General features: G+C 42.1%; 1 protein-coding gene across 2 annotated transcripts in view; it reads right to left on the reverse strand.

Annotated features, from left to right (window-relative positions):
• TTC29 (tetratricopeptide repeat domain 29) overlaps positions 1 to 21,677 on the reverse strand; it is a 1,214,048-nt gene that overhangs the window by 905,584 nt on the left and 286,787 nt on the right. For both annotated transcript variants that reach the window (XM_078677661.1, XM_078677660.1), the window contains exon 4: positions 6,801 to 7,024. In XM_078677661.1, the coding sequence (XP_078533787.1) occupies positions 6,801 to 7,024 (224 nt within the window). The remainder of the gene's footprint in view (positions 1 to 6,800; positions 7,025 to 21,677) is intronic.

A 21,677-nucleotide genomic window follows, 5' to 3' on the forward strand; every position in this document is an offset into this window, starting at 1 on the left:
TAAGCCACTGGCTGACTTCATTATGAGTTGCAGCACGCTGCCCTTTCACAAGGAGCACATCTACACACAAAGTGATTCCCTTCAGTGCTAGGGAGTACTATAGTAATGTGAGCTTTTTTGACACCAAAAAACATTTTTGCTCTAGTTCATGTATTATTTTTTTTAGATGCCTGGCAGTTTTCTAAACAATAAAGTTTTGCAACAGCCATGACAAATACAAAACAGAAATTGGAAAAAGGCTAGTGGAAAAAGTCAGGCCTATTGGTTTTGCCAATGTTTTTTTTTATATCTGATCTGATGGCAGTCTTTGTGTAGGGGACGTCTCAAACTGGTCAGTTCTTCCCTGCCTCTGGTCCTGGCTCCAAACTCTCTAGGGTGACAATGTCAAAGGCAGGCATGGTGTCAGGTTCCTTTTTGTGTGCTGCTGGCAGAACCCTTTGAAGTGTAATCAGGGTAGGAGCCAGGTCCTCCCCAGCCAACCTGTCAGGGAAACCCACTCCTCTCACACCTAGGCTTCCTTCCTCTCACTGTCTGGAAGCGATACGCAACCTGCAACAGCAGAGCCATTTACAGTCATGTGTTGCTGAACACTGACAGAAAGGTCCATTTGGTTTAGGCAGAACAATGGCAACTTTCTAAAACTAATATACAAAAAGTCCTCTGAAGGAGAGTACTTTTCAAAGTGGCAGTAACATAAAAGTTACTTACCTTCGATAACATAATATTTCGTAGAGACACAGTCTAGCCGCAGATTAATTAATTTTTGAATTGTCCCCAGGCACCAGTCTGGGTCTGGACATTTTTCAGCAGTACTTCTGGTACGCAGATTTCAGTTTCTTCTGTGAAACTTTTGCGCCAGAATGCGGAGCCACTATAGAAACTGGTTGTGGAAACAGTGTGCCAAAAAGATAAAAAATCTTTGAAACATTAATAAAGGAGAAACATCAAATGGTATGTTAACAGCAAACATGGATCTTAAAGTAAAAAAAAAGAATCAACGAAGCACAGGGCGACGTGAAACCCTGCACCCTGGTGAATAGCCACCATGCAAGGGAAGAAAACATTATACTCTATAGACCATTCATCAAAAATCTTTGAAACCATGTTCCTTGGTAAATAACCCTCATGTAAGTGAAGAAAACCTTACACTCTATAGCCCATTCATCAGTGGTAATGAGTGGCATAATAATAGCAAAACAATACCTATAAAAACAACACCAAGAAGTTTGTTGAATCACACCATTACGTGACATATTGATAGTACCTATACCAGGTATGATGAAACCAAGCAAAGACTTTCAAACAAAGAACAAATAAATCAAAACTGCCCACTGGTATCCAATCCAGTGTGAAATAGAAAACACCGCCCACCCTACCTAACACATACATTTGCAAATGGACGGTATTGCAACATCTAAACAAAACCTATGTGGCCCGGCCAAGTGGTCTGTTGACTCCAAACATAAGTTAAGATAGTGATCTCGGGTATTTAAAACCAGGACTGTAAAAGGGTATAACCCTTACCTCATAGGGAGTTCGCAGAGTGGGGAGGATAGACAGAGAGTTAATGAATCTGCGGCTAGACTGTGTCTCTATCAGATATTAAGTTACCAAAGGTAGGTAACTTTTACATCTGATAGAGACATTTAGCCACAGATTCCTTAACTTTTGAATTAAATACCATAGCTATACCCCCGTGGAGAAGAGTCTGCAAACCAATCCTACAAAAGTTCTCAAAAAGAACCACCGCCTATAACTAACAACTGACCAAATGTACATAGGAATAGCAGAACAAGAGCTTGTCTCTTCACAGAATCCATAATCACTGTCACAGAACATACAAATAATAAACAATCCCACAGGCCCGAAAGAATCAGCCCTTGATGGAAAAGGGGAAAAACGCCTAAAGAACCATTTGTCAGTTATCAGACTTTAACCCCAGGCCCCCAAGGGGAAAGAAAATTTGTTGATTAAAAGTGTTGCGTGCAAGACAAAAGTTATGTAATCCGCATTCTTCGCAACAATAAAGAAATATCAGAAAAATAACTGTCCTGATAAAAGCTAAAAGAAGGACTCTCAGAACTCATTCCATCATACCAAGATGAATGAACACCAAAAGAAAGATGAACAATAATACTGCCACGGTATTGAGAATTTTGTTTGAACAAAACAACCACTCAAAGGCTACATAAAGCACTGTAAAGAGACTAAAATCACACTAAGGGGTTTGCATTTAATAATGATCATCGATGATGCCAGTTGTAAAAAAAAACAAAAAAAACACCTGGACATATACATAATATATATAAAATTGTGTCACAATTAACTCCGAGTGGTCTGACAACACAGAGTATCGCTGGCTCACATTTACTGCAGGACCGCAGGTATCTAGAAAGCCTGCACCTGCCTGGCCTTCAGTGTCATGGTCCGAAAGTCTGAACAGGACTCTGAGCCGTGGGCAAGCTCAAAATACCAAGGCAAGCGAAAGAAGAAACAGTATCAAAACATTAAATAAAGAAAAGACAAAACATTAAAAGAAAATAATATATAAAATGAATCCTTGTTAGCAAAGTGATACAAAACACAATTTGATCACAAGTCTACCTCAAAAAGTAACAGCCATGATTTCCCAAGGGCTTGTAAAGCACAGTGAAAATAGATACTTACCCAAAAAGACAGGTAGTATAACCTCTAGACAGATGCAAAAAGCATTGTCTGAGAATAATAAGAAGAGCTCCTTATAAAGCCTAAAATCTCCATCATAAGTTACATAAACGAAAACAAGTAAGGAAACTGCAGCTAGAAGTCGCCATCCGATTGTTTCCAACACTACCTATCACACAGCTTAAGATACAGAGTACACCCCATAAGTTATAGGAATGAACACATAAATTACCTATCCCCTCCACAGAGGAGAAGTCCACTAACTAGTGTATTCCAAAGAATACACCACAGTTTTCCACTAAGTGAAGTACATATAATAAAAATGTAGATATGCAGTCCGTTCAGAAGGAGAAAACAACCTACACCATAAAAACACATAGTCCAAGAGGACTTTAATGAAAGATGAACCACAAGAACATGTATTCAAAAGAATACAAAATGTAGGCCCTTATTCCACCATTGCCATAATAAATATGTGAATATGACACTTTACCCTGCACGCATTTACAACAGATTTTGCGGAGTAAAAATTGTGGGGTAATGACTTGCGTTGTAACGCAGTTGTTGTAAAGGATGTTTGCCTAAATATGCACATCACAAGAGTAGTGAGGACATACTATGCTGATTACTCAGAGTAAAACCAGAGCATCCCTATATATCAGACTTACCACCGGCATACCACCATGTCCCTATAAGAGACAATGAAAGGTCGAAGCCATGCACATTTTACCATACTTGACTGCTTCAAAGAAGCTTGCGTCAGAAAATCTTCCGTACATGAAGACACATCTCATGACAGCCTCTGAGGATGAGCTTTGTGCTCAAAAGGTTAAGGGACAAAGGAAAACCTCACTTAGTCATCTAAATCAATACCAGATTAAACAAGCTTTTGCAATGCAATAGGTCTCGCATTTACGCCAGTTTAAGCTATTGGCATAGCAAATGTTTGTTTAACTTTCAAACTAAGCGTGATGCCGCTTCAAGGACACCGTGCTTGGTTTCTTTTTTTTTTACTTTAACACTGAGCGCGGTGTCCTTGAAGCGGACACCGCGCTGAGTGTTGAAGTTAAAAAAGAAAGAAATAAACCAAGCGCAGTGTCCTTGAAGCGGTGCCGCACTCAGTTATGAAGTAAAAATAAACAAACAGAGCACGGTGTCCCTGAAGCGGGCACTGCGCTCAACATGAAAAATGTATAAAATTAACATTGAAAATGATTGCGGTTTCCCTAAAGCGGGCACCCCGATCATTATGCAAATTACCCAAAAAGCAGCCGCTATTGTCCCCATCAGTGCAAAAAATAAACTAGTGCTCACCCCCTAGATAAAGCAGTCTGTGTAACCAGCCAAGTAAAAGGTCCAGTCATTATGGGCTGCAACAAAATGGAGACAAGGCGGTACACGGCAAGACTAACAAGCCCATTTACGAATCAGAAGCCACCCTATAAGAAGGACAATGACACAAAGCCAAGGACAAATATGGGTGGAGAGTGGGAGACACTTCAACAACATGCCCTAATACAGCCAGGGCGGACTGGCTACCGGGCAGATAGGAATGCTGCTGAGCTGGGGGGTGATTTCGTTAATGGGGACCTGCGTGAGCTAAACGAAATTCGTTTTGCTTTCAGTATTTCGCAGCACACGCAGGTCTCCATGGACGAAATCAGCCTCCACTGCAGTAAAATCAGACAGCAGCTCGGCAGCATTCCTAACTGCCCGGTAGCCAGTCCGGCCCTGAATACAGCATGTCTGGCAGAGCGAGCGGTGAATGCACGCTGCCGCCAGGCTCGACCTAGAAAGGGAAAAATTGGTACTGAGAATAACATATCTGCTCTTGCAGGACACCAAGTAGTCGAACCAACAACGGACATGTTAAATGACCTAACAAAGCTAACTTGCTTTGAAAGAAAAAATCTACATCTCAAGTATAAATACAAGTTACACCAGTAACAAACAACGAAAAGCTATGACTCTGAAGACCTCTGTCTTTCACAGAAGTGTCTTAATTAATAGGCCCACAATTTCTACTTGGTAACAAGCACCCCATTGTAGGCCTTGACTGTCTCACGGTCGCATAGCAGACCAGTCCAAGGCCTGCTCAGGGGAGGTGGTGTGGGCTAGTTATCACCTTTTGCTGGCATGCACTATTACAACTTTTCACATGTAACCACTTAAGTGGCCCTTACCATAGCTGTGTTGCAGTGCCTTAGATTAAAAGGCAGACACTTGTGGTATACACTTGCATTCCATTTACCATGTGATTACCGTGGGCAAGACACAAGTAGTGAGACTCACCCATAGTAAAAAGCCCAAAACCGGTGATCAAAAAGTAAAAATATCTGGGGTACTAAATGGGCGTATTCCATTTGCAACACCAACAATAACGAGTTCAGCCATAAATCAGACAGTGTAGGCCAAAAGTTTGAGGAGTCCTTCAGTATTCAAAGAGCATAAGGTTAGTGGTTATCTCATATTTTCATTCAGACTCTCACACAGTACACCTGTAAACAGATAACTCTGGTGGAAAAAGCTTTGTCAATTGGTTTCACAGACACCATTAACCACGATGGAGAAATGATCAGGGAGAATGTCTGAATGGCTATGCTTTCTTCAAGCAGAAGAAGGGACCCTTCTAACATTCAGGGCCCTCAATTAATTTGTCAGGCCATTTGCAGTAGCAGGATGATTTCTTAAATATGATAAAGCAACTAGCATTTGTGATATTACAACTTATTTAGAATTCAAAGCATCGTATCAAGCAGAATCAGTGCTGCCACATGTTTTTCAGCATTTACATATCCAGGTTTAACTCTGCTTTTTGGTAGTGTTTACACCCATCGATTTTCTGTGTTGAAAAGTGGTATTACGGTATTTCTTCGTGTGGTAATACAATTTTACTCTACATACAAAGTATTGTTAAAGGCACCTAATTCCGCACACTTCGCACCATTTTTTACAACTCCTGACAGTAAGCATCCTGCCTCCTATAGACTGTTAAGGATTATGGAAGAGAACCTCAAGGGTCACCGATTAATTGAAGTGGGAATATGGAACTCTATTAAGCATTTAATGTGGAGCTGAATGTAAAATCATTAAAGGGGAAGGAGGAGATTAGATAAAAATCATTGGTGAACACCCTTGGGGCAATTAAAAGATCTTGCTTAAGTCATCCATCAGCAGCTAATCTTACCTCAGCCTTTTCATTTTATTCTTCTTAGGCATTGATTGTATAAACTTAAAACATTTAAAATGGGTGATTTGCCTACGACCATATAACAGACAAGTGTATTTGGGTGGAAAAAAGCTAAACGTTTTATAAATATGCACTTTATACAACAAACTATTTACACATTCATAATTTCATATTTGTCATGAAAATAATATTAGTTTCCCTCCATCCAAATCATCTAAATTGTTCTGAAAGAAACTGTTTAATGCCGAAAACAGAATGCATATTAAACATACATACAATTTAATTAAAACCTAAATCATTGGAGATCCAATCAGCAAGCATTTTGCCACAGGCATAAAACGGTGGGCAGCCCGCAGTAAATAAGCCCCACATTAACTTCTGCATTATTCAAAACGTTATACTCGATTACATGAACCATTCTTTCAATGCATTTAATCCATCCTGTTACGCCACGTTGTGCCCCAAAAACAACAAAAGGCTCTGCAACATGTTTTATAAAAACATATTTTTTTTAAGCTTTCCTTCGCATAAAGCAATTTTATAAGCACATCTTAATGTGTGTTTTTTAAAAATATATATTTGCCATATTTCTAGTTGCGACGTTGGCTTTCTAATAAAAGCCTGCCTTGATTCTATGCATGCATGGACTCACAAATGCCTCATGAATATGAACAAAGAACTCCCAAAAGAGTTTAAAGATGTGACCCTTAACCACCTGTATTCATTTTTACTCTCAAAGAACAGATGAATCATGTAAACAGAACTAAAGCAGGCCTGCATGTAAACTTATTCCATGATCAAGCAGCTCTGTTATGGTAGACGAAGCTTGATATGTGCTAAATTGCAGCAATATTTTACATTCATACATGAAACAGTTTGAAATTCTCCCTCAGGCGCTGACTGCTTCAGCTCCTGCTGCTCGGCTACCCACAATTCCCTCGGTTACCTGCTCGCTGGGCTGCCTCAGCCCTGGCCAGGAAGTGTTGAAGCTGATCTAGCTTATCAGGCTGCTCCCCCAGGGACGGCTGCTGCCAAATGGCTGACCTAGACCCTGTAGCCTCCCTCAAGGCATTCGACTTCTCGATCAGAGTGAAGAGCTCCGTGAAAGCCTTGTGATAGCCCTCTCGCAGCAAGGCGACACAGACGGTCTGCTTGTGAGGATTTCGGTATCTGGAAATACAAAAGTGAAAGCATATTACAACTAAAGGCCATTATATTAGCGTAGATTCAACATCATTCTACAGGGCACTGCCAGAAAAATGAATATTTCCGAAGCCGGGAAAATTTCATCAATTAATAATAATTAAAACAGAGCACTTTACAGCAAATAAAAAAGAATACATCCTAAGCAAACTAATTCTGCATACATGAATGAATGTAAATAAGTCTAAAGCATATTGGTACTCCTGTACTTAACGTAAAAATGCCTTTTAATCTAAAGTTACAGAATTGAGACCTTTAAAATCCAGACTCAAATACAGTAGCTTATCGTATGGGTAGACATGTCTTAGCTTTGTATAGTTAATGTGAGTCATATCATTTTTACAAAATACATATATGTGTGTGTGTGCGTGTGTACATGTGAATGTGTGTGTGTATGAGTGGCTATCTTTATATTTCCAGTTGAACGGACACTAAGGTTGCATTTCAAAACTTAGAAACCTCTAAAATACCCGATTTGCGGTAGCTATGCAACCATAGTATACTATAGGTCTCTTTTGTGTGTCTAGCACGGTAAGGGGTTCTAGACTAGAAGAGCTCACAGACTAACCAGTCAGGTCACTAAGAGGGCTGATTGTCTTTCATAACAAGCATTGAAAATGCAATAGGTCTTGCCCTTGTTTAAGTTAAAGCAATTCTGTTTGTAATTAGGTGGCTTTTTAGCTTTGCTTTTATTAGTGTTTTTCAAACTTTCATGTACATAACAAGCATATGTATGCATATATGTATATGTATGCATGCATTTATATTAGCATTTATATAGATATGCAGATGTATATATATATATATATATATATATTACCTACTGGCGGTCGCCAGTAGGTATATATAGTTAGGATTTTTTCTCTATGGGATTTTTGAAAATTCTATGTCTAATAACTTTGGCGTTTGTGGACGGAATTGGCTGAAATTTTCAGGAAAATGGAACATTTTGTTTCTGAGCAGCCCCTGAAAATTGGGGGGGGGTTCGTCCAGGGGGGGTCGAGAAAAAAGGGGGGTCCCAAAACGTGTTTTTAACATTGAGTTTTCCATAGGGCGGTTGGCCTCACTTTTAGCCCGAACGGCTGAATGGATTTGCACGAAACTTGGCAAAATTGTAGGGACTGGTAGCCCGATGTGCCTTTTGTAGGTCTCAATATATGTGCTACAGTGGATTTTGAGAAATTAACGTTTAAAAAAAGATATATATCTGTAACAGCGGACCGGGCAGCGCTCCAGTACGCGTACTTTTCGCGCAACGGAGCTTTGTGAAGCGAAGCTGATTGGTTCTCCGGCGTCTGTAAACATTCCAAACAGTCCGTAGCGGCCGCCATCTTGTCTCTCGGTAGGATCGAGAGACAAGAGGAGGCCAAAGCGAAGGGGCAAATGACCATAAGGGGGCATAGTAGATCCTCGCTGACCCCCTAGGTTTGATGTGGAGGTTTTAAAAGGGCCCCGCGGGGCAAAAAAAATAAATAATAATAATAATCGAACGGCTGAATGGATTTGCACGAAACTTGGTAAAATATTAGGGACTGGTAGACCGATGTGCCTTTGCTAGGTCTCAATATGTGTGCTCCAGTGGATTTTGAGAAATTAACGTTCAAAAAAAGATATATATCTGTAACAGCGCTCCGCTTCGCGTACTTTTCGCGTTACGGAGGTTTGCGAAGCTGATTGGTTCTCCGGCATCTGTCAACATTCCAAACAGTCCGTAGCGGCCGCCATCTTGTCTCTCGGTAGGATTGAGAGACAAGAGGAGGCCAAAGTGAAGGGGGAAATGACCATAAGGGGGCATAGTAGATCCTTCCTGACCTCTTAGGTTTGATGTACCATTTTGCCAAGTTTGGTGTAATTCCGTTCAGCCATTCAGGCTGTAGACATATGTAAATGTCCTATGGAAAATTGCATGGGGAAAACACATTTGAAAGTGTTGAAATTTAGAACCAATTAAAATGTTACTTTGGTTTTGTATTTGTGTGTGATGAAAGTTAATTGGTTATGTATATATGTCAAATGAGAGGAAACCACAGCCATTTTGTGATACTACTGTCTGAGGTACATTTGTGAGGAATTTTTGGTGGTGAATTTCTGGTGTTTGATTTACACAGTACTAACACCTCTCCTACTTTTAAAAAGGTGAGTTGTTAATTTGTAAGGGGAACTATGTTGTACACTTGAAGATAATTTGAAAAATGTTTTCTGTTATTTATTTGCAGTCCTTCTGTTATACTAAATACTTGATAAAGTTAGTTTTATATTATGTATTACTAAAAACGATAAATGAAAGTGATTATTTTTTTCTGCAATTTACAGCAAGCAATTTCAAAATAAAATGGCTCACAATGAAGAGACCGTGGCAATTTCTTTTGAATTGTCCACTACATTGATTGAAATTGAGAGCACCAATAATGAAATATTGTCACAAGGAGGACATGACTTGTATGATTCCATTAGATTGATTGAAATGGAAAGCACCAAGAATGAAATATTGTCACAAGGAGATGACTTGAATGATTCCACTACGTTGATTGAAATTGAGAGCAGCAATAATGAAATATTGTCACAAGGAGGAGATGACTTGTATGATTCCATTAGATTGATTGAAATGGACAGCACCAATAATGAAATATTGTCACAAGGAGGAGATGACTTGAATGATTCCACTACATTGATGATTGAAATTGACAGCACCAATAATGAAATATTGTCAGAAGGAGGAGATGACTTGAATGATTTTTTTGATCAATCTCTTGATGGCGAATTTATCGAGTGTTTGGAGACCATAGAGTTACAAGAATCATTATTGCAGACTTTTCATGAGGACATTGCTGATGAGGACATGTTACTAGTTCTTTCAAATTTAGAAAATTCTGAAGAATAAATTTATATTTAGAAATCAAAAATTGTTTGAGACATTATTCATTTTTATTTTTAATTTATGAGGTTGTAGCAAAGTGATTGTAGTATAAAATGAGACTTATAGTATAGAGTGCAACATTTTTATGTTACATGGTAAGTTTACTCATATTTACTTCCCTTCTGCCACTATATTATCTCCAATGTGTATTTGACATCTCTTCTTCATCTCCGGCCTCCTTTCTCTCACTGTGTGTCTCCGATGCATCTTATCGCTGCTATTTTGTGTAATTACAGAAGAGAGTAAAATAAAATAGTTCGGAACGTGAAAAGGGGGCAAAGTAGAGTACTCCTCACCCCCTAGGCCTTTTTAGGCGGTCCCAAAAGGATCAGTTTCTGCTTTCCTGAGAGATTATGGTATGAGTTCCATATACCACAATAACTTGCATTACAACATGCAAGATATCTATCTCCTATTACCAACTTTTGGAGATATTCGCGCTAAGCGCGAATATCTCCAAAAAGTAACACCTGCCCTGAGCAGTTCTTAGCCATGTTATCCAATGGGAGGTGGATAACATGGCTAAGAGCATTAGCTCGGTAATGTATGAATATCGCTGAGTTTTTAGCGATATTCATGCATTGCGGCCGTTTATTATCGCATTTGTGATAAACCTTGATAATAGCAAGGTTTATCTTCGATAATTTCTGACGATGCTTAGCGGTAAAAAATTCGTTGGTAAGCATCGTTAGCGATAAATATCGCTTAACTTTGGTAATATGCCCCAACGTCTGTTAACGTTCGATTCGAAGGAAATGAGGAAGTGTTGAAAAACATTGTCTGCGCCATCTTGCCTTTTTTGAAATGCCACACTTTTGTCGTGCACGGCAGCCATTTTAGATGTCTTGACCAGACCCACTCTCTGCACGCTGTCGATTCGTAGCATGGCTCCTCACCCTCGCAAGCATCTTCCCCAGGCACTGGTCACCCCCGCTCTCTGTCTTATGCATGGGCAATAAACCTCCCCCCATCTGCGCTGCTCTTCCCTGAGAATCACACTCTGTGCCCGCCCGACACCTCCCTTTCGCCCTATTCACTACCGCACCCTCTGACACTCCTCTTCCTCTGTGTCCGATTGTCCAGGCTATCAGCTAGCCCTGCAGATGTAGTTTATGGCCCCAGCTGTAAAGAATCACCCCTCTTCAAAGGAGTTATAGTAGATCAAGGCCCACACCCGATGAGATCCGTCACACCACACGTGTTCCTACTATCTGAAAACTATCCTGTATTGTGATTGGGGAGGGGACCGAGCCTGAAGCGGAAGATTCCAGGAATGACTCTTTGTACATCAAAGTTTTTACAATTATGTGTCACATTAAAAATATATAGCACTCCAACAAAGTAGTAGGAATATAAAACTTTAATAACATATAAATATATACAACAAAACAAAAACAGTAAAAACATTTAAAGAACGAAGAGACCGTGGCAATTTCTTTTGAATTATCCAATAGATTTATTGAAATTGACAGCACCAATAATGAAATATTCTTGTCAGTAGCGGTCTGTTGTGCGAATAGTTCCAAGGCAGCAGAACGCGCTGAAATCTAGATGGCACGAAAGTGATGTCTAGCAAGTTGCCGCCCAGCAAATAATGGCGTGGGGCGCCGCGGGGGTGAGTGAGTCCAGTAGGCACCACAGCTATTCTTACCGGCATTGCAGAATTACTGCTGGGGACAATGCCTGTGCTGTAGCAGGGTCACAGCAGAAACAAAAAGGATTCTGTTGAAGATGTTGTTGGTTTTCAATTTGAAAACAGTTCTGGTGTCAACTGCTATGCTAATGTAGTGGTTAATGTTTTGTTTTCTCTAGAAAATGTAAAAGAGGGGGAGGCAGTCCAAAGTTCCGTTAAAAGGGCAAAGGAAAGGATCGGTGGTTTGAACTATCAGTCAAAAAGGGGAGGGGGTGCAACAATTTTTCCTACCGGGTCACACTGTGCTTTCACCGGAAGTGAGGTCTGCAGGATTCTAGTAATTCAAAGTGAGGCTGGCGCCGACGTCCCGCGGATACAGTTTCGTCACTCCACGGGTGATCATGGCAGTCATTCCCCATCGGGGGTCGGAGACTCCCGCGGCTCCTCTAGAATCTTCAAGGTCGTGGAGGACTACGGTGGTGGAGTCAACCAGTGACCGGGCCATTTCTTTATGCTGGGCCCGCTCTTGCCAGGTCGACCGCCATTTTGAGAGTTCGGTAGCTACTGGCGATCGCGGGGTCAAATGAGCGGACGGGCTCCACCCTGCCGGGCGAGACGTTGCAGCATGGCCACAGTGGAAGAACTCTTTTCCGGGCGCCTGGAGCGCTGAGGGTGCAGCTGGGAAGCCTCCACTGGGGAGGCGGGAGAGGCCTGTTCGCACCGTCTCTCCCTCCCAGTGCACCCCACGGCGTCTCGCTTGAGATTTGTTATGGCCTGACCAGGCGATGAGGACGAGGGGGGGGGGTCGGAGGCATGTGCAAGACATCCCCCCCCAGGGTTGTTGCAGCAATTATACAAGAAAGAAGAAGTGTCCCGTCTGTCTTCGGGCCGGGCTTCCGGTAGATGTCGGCCGGACGCCCCTGGCTCTGGCCCCATGAACGGGTTTCTTGGTTTATCGGCTGCAGCCGGATCCCGTCGGCCTCGGCCCCCCGACCGTTGGTGGCCGGATCGGAAGAGCATGTGGCGGGACTACCTGCAACTCTCAAGGGCCACCGCGGCCGGACTGGGAGAGAGAGGGGAGGGTCGAGGAGACATTCCCCCCCCCCTGCAACTGTTCAGCGTTGTAAAGGCAATCCCCTGGCCGGGTCCCGCTGGTCTCGGCCTCTCCTCCGGCTACACCCTACGTTAGGATCTCCTGGCCGAGGCGTTGCAGCAGGACCTGCCTTATATGGGCTGCTCCCGGCTGGGCGTAGCCGGAACCCTGCCCCACCTTGGAAGTTTCCAGAGTGGGGGCGGATGTTCTACTGACTTGCATTTTCCCTAGTCTATCGATTTTTTTGGCGTGGCAGGCGGTGGGACAGCGAGGGGTGATTTGGTTTCTCTTACTGTTTTTCTGGTCTCTCACCACTGGCATATTTTAACGTTTTCTTGTTTCTAGGACATTAATAGGTTTTATCATTACGTTATGTTATCGTTTCTTTGTTCGTTGTTTAATAAAAGTTCATGTTCATCAGTGGCCTACTGATTTTCGTTTTCCTATTCTTTTCTTTCCAGGTTGTTTCATGCTAAAGTTTCTGTTAACAGGATACAGTGATCACTTCGTTATTATTGCATATGTCCTTTTCACTAGGGGTGCTCTCTGGTCGGGCCAGATGACGTATGTCTAGTAAATGGTCCGGGTGAAACAGGTGCATCAATCAGTGGGGAGTAGATAGGCATGACAGATTACAACGGGGGAGAAAGGTCCGCATTACGTACCCTTTCACTACTTGCAAAGATTTTCCTACGTTTATTTGCAAACAGGGAATACCTCCAAAAAGAACTAATTCCCAAACAGTCAATGTTCGGACAATCAATCAATCAATGAGGAATGAAATAGGTACGACGTGTTAAAGGCTTGCGTTACCTACCCTTCACTATCTGCAAAGGGAGAGAGAATATTCCTATTCTTCCTCGTTTGCAGGCAGAGAAGATCCTTAAGAGAACCAACTTCGAACAATTCAATGCTCGATTCAAACAATCAACAAGGGGTACTGTGAACACAAATGAACGCCGCTTATGTACATACGCATTGCTATTTTCAACAGGTTGTTCCTAATGTTTCTATTTTAGCGAGGTCAAAAAGAGATCCCATTAGTGGCCTACTGATTTTGCTCGATTCCTTTTGTTTTTTTACACGGTTTTTCGCTATCTGCAAAGACTAAACAGAGTATTGCGACTCTGTGCTTGTTTGTAAATAGAGAATGAACCAAAGAGAACAATCAATCAAATGGAGAGAGAAGCAGGCACGACGGATTACAAAGGGGGCAAAGGGCTGCGTTAACTACCCTTCACTATCTGCAAAGAGAGAGTACTCCTAATAGAAATGAGGGGTGGGGGGCAGCATTCAAAGCAGATCAGTGTGCATAAACACGAAAATGTTTTTACTTACCACGTACTTGACATTCGACAGCTTATGATATTTGCTATTAAAAAACCATTGAAATTCACTGAAAAAACCATAGGTTATAGACCATATATAGTTAGGAATTAGCATTTACAAAACCTTGAAAATTCACTGAAAAAACCATAGGTTATAGACCATATATAGTTAGGAATTAGCATTTACAAAACCTTGAAAATTCACTGCAAAAACCATAGGTTAGAGACCATATATAGTTAGCTGGACATTTTATTGACATAAAACCAATGAAATTCCATATATAGTTAGTTGCACTAACTATATATTGCGCACCCGCAATCCACTGCTGATGATGTCACATATTACATCATTCATGACATGGTCAGTGACATCACTGATGACATCACTGATGACATCTCAAATGACATCACTGATGACATCACTGATGACATCTCATTTGACATCAATGACCACATCACTGATGATATCATTCATGTGACAATACAATGCATCTCCTCACATTTTAATATAACCTCTGTTTCACCCAGTGTTAAAAAGAGTATAATTTTTGAAACCATTGACACACCAATACTAGTTACTACATACGCACTCACTGATTGCTACGTCTACACACACCTTCACTCATTCACCCATACAATCATTCATACATACAATCACTCATCTTTACAACACTATCATATGCACTCGTACACCTATACAGACACTCACAGTCTGCCACTCATCCATGGAGTTACTTACACACCTAGTCAGTCCTGTAAAGAATCAATGAGACTTCCATTTTCTTGTCTATACAGTTAAACATAGAGCACCTTACATTTTCAAACATGTACTAACACATACTTACTTTCTTATACAATCATTGATACAAGTACAGATTGATCTGCACAGAGTCACACACCTCCCAGCTAGCCACACACACACTCAGTCTCCCATACAAATACTTGGGCAATCAATCAATAACCCATATAGTTACTCATATAGCTACTGATCAACACATGCAGCAGTTTACAGAACAACAGACATAATGATGCACAAATTAAGACAGTTTAGTCACTAACCCATGCACTCAGTGAGACACATTTAATCACTCACTCATACATTCAGTCATGCACCTACTAAATCCTTCGTCCAGACACTTATACATCCACTCATTCTTCAATATGTAAGACATATTTTAACTTTACAGAATTATACAGTCACTGGATGTAGTCATCAGTGATGTCATTTGAGATGTCATCAGTGATGTCATTTGAGATGTCATCAGTGATGTCATCAGTGATGTCACTGACCATGTCATGAATGATGTAATATGTGACATCATCAGCAGTGGATTGCGGGTGCGCAATATATAGTTAGTGCAACTAACTATATATGGAATTTCATTGGTTTTATGTCAATAAAATGTCCAGCTAACTATATATGGTCTCTAACCTATGGTTTTTGCAGTGAATTTTCAAGGTTTTGTAAATGCTAATTCCTAACTATATATGGTCTATAACCTATGGTTTTTTCAGTGAATATATATATATATATATATGTATGTATATATATATATATATTTTTTTTTTTTTTTGAGGAAGCCTTCACGGCGAAACGCGTCTGTCTTTCTGGGGGCAGGGGGGTCTGCCATTAAATTACTTTTTGTATTGAAGCTCGAAGTGCCGTCTACTTTGTTCAAGGAAGGATCGAGTGTTCGACGGGTATATATATATATATATATATATATATATATATATGTATAGATATATACATACATATATATAAATGCATATGTATGTATATATATATATATATATATATATATACATATGCATATATGTGCGGGTTGAGAGGTAGACAGGTAGAGAGTAGTAGAGAGAGAGGTAGGGAGAGAGAGGTAGAGAGTAGTAGAGAGTGAGTAGTAGAGAGTGCGTAGAGAGTGAGTGGTAGAGAGTAGTAGAGAGTGAGTAGTAGAGAGTGCGTAGAATAGTAGAGAGTAGAGTGAGTAGAGTAGTAGAGAGTGAGTAGTAGAGTGAGTAGTAGATTGTGATTAGTAGGGAGTGAGTAGAGAATAGTAGAAAGTGAGTAGAGTAGTAGTAGAGAGTGAGTAGTAGAGAGAATAGTAGAGAGTGAGTAGCAAGTAGTAGAGAGTAGTAGAGAGTGAGTAGCGAGTAGTAGAGAGTAGTAGAGAGTGAGTAGTAGTGTATTAGAGAGTGAGTAGTAGAGAGTAGAGAGTTGAGTAGTAGAGAGTGAGTAGTAAAGTAGTAGAGAGTGAGTTGTAGAGAGTGAGTAGTGGAAAGTAGTAGAGAGTGAGTAGTAGAGAATAGTAGAGAGTGATTAGTAGAGAGGAGTAGAGCGTGAGTAGTAGAGAGGAGTAGAGAGTGAGTAGTAGAGAGTCAGTAGTAGTGAGTAGTAGAGTGAGTAGTAGAGAGTGAGTAGTAGAGAGTAGAGTAGTAGAGAGTTGAGTAGTAGAGAGTGAGTAGTAGAGAGTAGTAGAGAGTAGTAGAGAGTGAGTAGTGGAGAGTAGTAGAGAGTGAGTAGTGGAGAGTAGTAGAGAGTGAGTAGTAGAGTGAGTAGTAGACAATAGTAGAGAGTGAGTAGTAGAGAGTAGAGTGAGTAGCGAGTAGTGTAGAGTGAGTAGCGAGTAGTAGCGAGTGAGTAGCGAGTGAGTAGTAGAGAATAGTAGAGAGTGAGTAGTAGAGTAGTAGAGAGTGAGTAGTGAGTGAGTAGTAGAGAATAGTAGAGAGTGAGTAGTAGAGAGTAGTAGAGAGTAGTAGAGTGTGAGTAGTAAAGAGTGAGTAGTGGAGAGTAGTAGAGAGTAGTGGAGAGTGAGTAGTAGACAGTGAGTAGTAGAGAGTGAGTAGTAGAGAATAGTAGTGTGAGTAGTGGCGTGTGAGTAGTAGAGAGTGAGTAGTTGAGAGTGAGTAGAGAGTGAGTAGAGAGTGAGGAGTGAGTAGTAGAGAGTGAGTTTGACTTTGGCAAACGCCTATTTTGCTTTCACAAACACTGGTATGAGGACACGCTTTTCTTAAGTAATTGTTTTCTCCTTGGGTGCGTTTGCTATATTCTTTTACATCAGAAGCAAATAAACTGAAAATAAATCGGAAAGTTGTCTTCATCCCCGTGATCGAAGGTATTCCTATGTAAGCAGCATAACAGACCCATGTCAATACCTTCATTTCTATTTGGAATTAACTGTGGGCTGCATTTTTCTTCCACATTTCATCCACTCACCTCCGCTCACGCTACTTATTAGAATCCAGTACTTAGCAAGCATAGCTGCCAAGGTTTCAGATTGGTTTGTGTGACATTTTCATAATTTTTCAGCGACTATGAGTGACACTTGCTCACGTGCAAAATAAAGCAATGAAGAAGAGGGAAACATAAATATCAGAAATGATAATCATGTGAGCAAAGAGAGAGTTTAAGTTAACTGCTATAAAGCACAATAAATAATTGTTAAACAACTAATTCATCAGACTGCAGCCAAAATTCCAGAAAATAGATAAAGCAGCCTGGAAGGCGTTCATAATTTATTATAGTCAGGTGAGTGGCTCGCAGAGTCACTCGATTGCCGCCGACCACATGAGCTGCAGGTGGAGCTGCATTAGAAAGTATAGCGTGGGAGGCACTCATTTAGGCCACAGCTAGGCTGATAGCAAAGTCTTACTTACCTGACTTTCAGAACACTTTCTTTTGAAGAAGGCGACGAGCCAGCTCTGTTGTAAAGATTATGCTCAGTCCTGATGGCGCAAAAGCTGTGATGTATTAGGACTTGCACATTTATTATTGTAAAAAAAGTTACTGGCACAAGCCTTTACTTTCACCCATCTTTGCAATTTAGACCACAGTTGGCAAGTTTTTCGTATGTCATGATAGAATTTTACAGCCAGAATAGGGTTTTAACCAAATGATAGGTTACATTTTCCTGCCCGAGAAAATAAGAGAACATGAGGTACCGTGAAGTCAGAGTCGTCCTTCGACAGGAGAGCGCCCTGGGTGGAAAGAAATGCGGCACCCTTTCTGTTACTTGTGAATAAAATGAGCAACAGGGAACCCCTTTTGTGTTCAGGGGTCAGTCTCAATCTGTGTACGTCAGAATTGTGACTGGCCTCTGAAAGCAAAATCTCAGCGCATTCCAATTTAACCAACTCTCCCGCCCCGACACACACTACCGCTCACCTGAATCACTCAGCTCGCTTTTCAGGCGGGTGTCAAGTTGTTTGTTGGAGGGGGGTAGGGTTAAAGGGTTAATAGTGCACTTTAATGGGACCGTCTATGTTACACAATCTGGATTTAACACTTAACACACCGAACGGTTTTAATAAAAGTGTTTCTAAACGCATTAAGGACGCTCCGCCGTAAGTGTAAACTGGCTGCAGAGCCTTTCACAGAGACTACATAGTGCCTAACATACAGACTCTCTCTACCCAAAGTACTGTCAATCAGGCGCCTTTATATAGACAGGCTATCACCAAAGCACTTTACAGACTCCGTGCGTTTCACACCAACTGTTCAGTGCACTTTAAAGCACCATACACACTGAAATAATTTTATAAGGCTATATCCATGGCACTTTCATTTCATTTGCGCAGTCTGAATAGCCTTTCACAGACCGCACCTTTCACAAGCTGTGGACACACTGACGTTTGCACGAGCGTTCACCACAGCACTTTACGGTCAAGCTGCTTCAATGAAGTGCCGAGCCCAAAGCTGCACTTCCTGTCCGAGACTCCCTTCCTCTGCCCTGCATGGCGCTGCTGACATCACCCAGGTGTGGGCGTGCGGAGGGAACGAGGGCAGGGAGCAGCAGCCTGATGTGTGCAAAGCAAACCACAGTCCCCAGGAGAAAGCAGGCGACGGACAATGCGGGTACAAGGGGGCGGGCCATGGGCAGTCAGCCACCACTGTGCAGGATGCAAGAGATAGGTGAGTGAGGGCCAGGGGAGTCGCAGGGGGTGCTACATGGAATAGCCAGGATTGTAACTCAACCCCGTGAGAACTTTGTGCGCCCCTGGAATAAGCGAGGCGACCACAATGAGACTAATAAGCAACAAGGAAAACTTTATGCGCGCATGCACTCACACGGGGGACATTAAGAGAGCAAAACACCGTGGAATGGGCAAGTGAACTACAAAGAGACTGACATAATCCACTCGAACTGTACATACACCTGGATTCTGATGCCTGAGAGAATAAGCGAAAGTACACGAGGATGCCTTTGTCAAAGATAAGAGAGAGGGAAAACCAGCACCGCCTCTCCCCTACCTCCTCCACCGCCGAGGAACGCGCAGGAATGCCTGCAAAAATGCGAAAGAAAAAAATTAATTGTCTGGAAACGCGATAATTAATCCCACCTCTCCCAGACTGGTGACCTGACTCATGGTTGCCATGGCAATATTTCAGAGAATACACTTGCGACACCGTAAGTCACGTCACCGAGTCCTCAAAAGGCGGGATCACAGCCGGACAAATCATCCAAACAGGGGCATTGTCCAATGGCAGGCCTCCGTTTCGCGAGGCCGGCCAATGGCAGAAGGTGCGTGGTTTCATGCCCCTTTTTGTTTACAAGAACTCTCGCCTGCAGCAGCGCATGCGCTGCAACGCAGGCTTCGATCTAAAAAGGGTAATTCCTCCAGTACAATGTGGAAGGGGCTCATGGGACACCTTTCTCTTTTTTCTGCATTGCAAGACAGGTTGGTCTGGGAGACAGGCGTAATTAATTGTGTTTGAACACAAAAACCTTTTGATACGCATCACTGTCCTACTTTAAGTGCAAAATAAAGAAGTGAGAATAAAAATAAAACATCTAAAAAGAATAACATGGAAATAAAGTATACTGTCCTACTTTAATAGCAAAATAAACTAACAAACTCCCTACTCTGGTCAGGTTTAATGAACAGCATCAGGCCCAACTCAAAGCTATTTGCACTGCTAAAATACAATTGCATGCTAATGAAAGTTCACAAGCCTATTGCAGGTAGTTTCAAATGCTGAAAATGGCTGAAGGACAGGAGTAAATGATTTTTCAGGATGGACATGCAGAGTAAATGCTGATAACATTGGTTATGGTGCAACAGCAGGGTTTCTCTACAGAGAACCATATATATTCCCAAGAATAAAATTTAAGGTGGGGTTGACCCCCAAGTCAAACTTTATAAACAGGGGTGGAGTAATTCGCAATAACTCGAGAGAGGCATTGACTATGGTTTCTCATTAGGGGGTCAACAGAGGAATTAAATAAGAGGAAATGTATCAATCAGCAGTTGCTCTTTCCAGCAAAGCTTGAGGGTCAGCCTTCAAGTAGTGCTTCGCCTAGTGGCGATCCCGAGGTAACCTGAGGTTAAAGCAAAAAAAAACATTAGGGGAGACGAATCTTTTTTTATTCTTTATTGATGTATTAATACAATATAACATAGATTAAGTAATGAAAAGGAAAAGTATGTAGTGACATCCCATTTCGTCTGCTCATGTAATTTGATCTATAGACAGCGCCCCAACATTTAGAGTGGAGCACATTTAATCCCCCTCAGGGGCACTGAAGCGCATTCCTTTATCGACCATAGGTCCCCCATGTAGCAGGCAAGAGAACGAACCGTTGTGCCATGCACGTCGCCCGTCCAGCCCAGTTAGGCACCCCCCATCTTTGTTTCCGAGTCGAGCGTGTTATCATGAAAACACTAAATGTAAAATGTAAATACAGCTTTTTAAAGCACGAACAGCTACCCGAAGGCATCCCGGCGCTGTGGGCCGTCGGGAAGATTAAGCAAGCTATTGCCCAGAGTCATATGTTGCCCGGCTGACCTGCCGCCGGTGCCAAGAAGCCCCAGATTCCAGAGTCAGTCGCCATGGCCGCGGCGCCACACCTGTTCCCAAGGGACTCCATAGGTTTCTGGGACGGGACCTTGCAGGCATCAAATTCCAATAGTCCCCAAGCTTTTCTTGACAATATGATTTTTCAGTCAGCCAGTCTCTGGCAAGCACGATGACCCCAGTGCATGGCCACTCTTCCTTTGGCCAACAGAGGCATCATGGCCTCCAGGATTGTCTTTAACATAACTAAGGAGAGCAATAAGCAGGGATCTCGGCACCGGGCAGTCAAGCTCCTGGGAAGTGCATCCCAGCACTCCAGTCCAGTAATCAACCGCTGCTGTACAGTTCCAAGCGAGGTGTAGAAAATCCACGTCCACGCATCTGAATCGTAGACAGCGAGACTCAGGGAGAAGACCCACCCTGAACAGTCCCAGGGGAGTGTGGCAAACTCTGTGGAGGAACTTAACATGCAGCAGTCGTCGCCAATAATTGGGCGAGGGTAATCCTGTCAGCATGCAGCAATATTTCCATTTCTGTTTGGTGAGTTCCCTAGGCAGATTAGCCTGGCACCTCTCCAGTGTCCTGGGCTCCACCACTGGGCCGTATCTTGCACACTGTTATACAACCATGTGATAAGTTTCTTAGGGAAGGGAGATGTTAGGATAGTATCAAGGACCTGCAATGTGTCTGGCTCCTGCCGGTAAGGAGGTTGTACAAGTGCGCATTCGATATGCAATAGAGAGAACATGGCGGGTGCATGTCGTCATGGCATGCAACTAGTGAGGAGATAGGAATTTCCCCTTGGGTAGCGTTTACCCAACCCCCATAAGCCAAGAGTTGCCATCTGGCTCTGAGC

The sequence above is a fragment of the Lissotriton helveticus genome, chromosome 2_1 (assembly GCF_964261635.1).
Source record: "Lissotriton helveticus chromosome 2_1, aLisHel1.1, whole genome shotgun sequence".
NCBI classification, from domain to species: domain Eukaryota; kingdom Metazoa; phylum Chordata; class Amphibia; order Caudata; family Salamandridae; genus Lissotriton; species Lissotriton helveticus.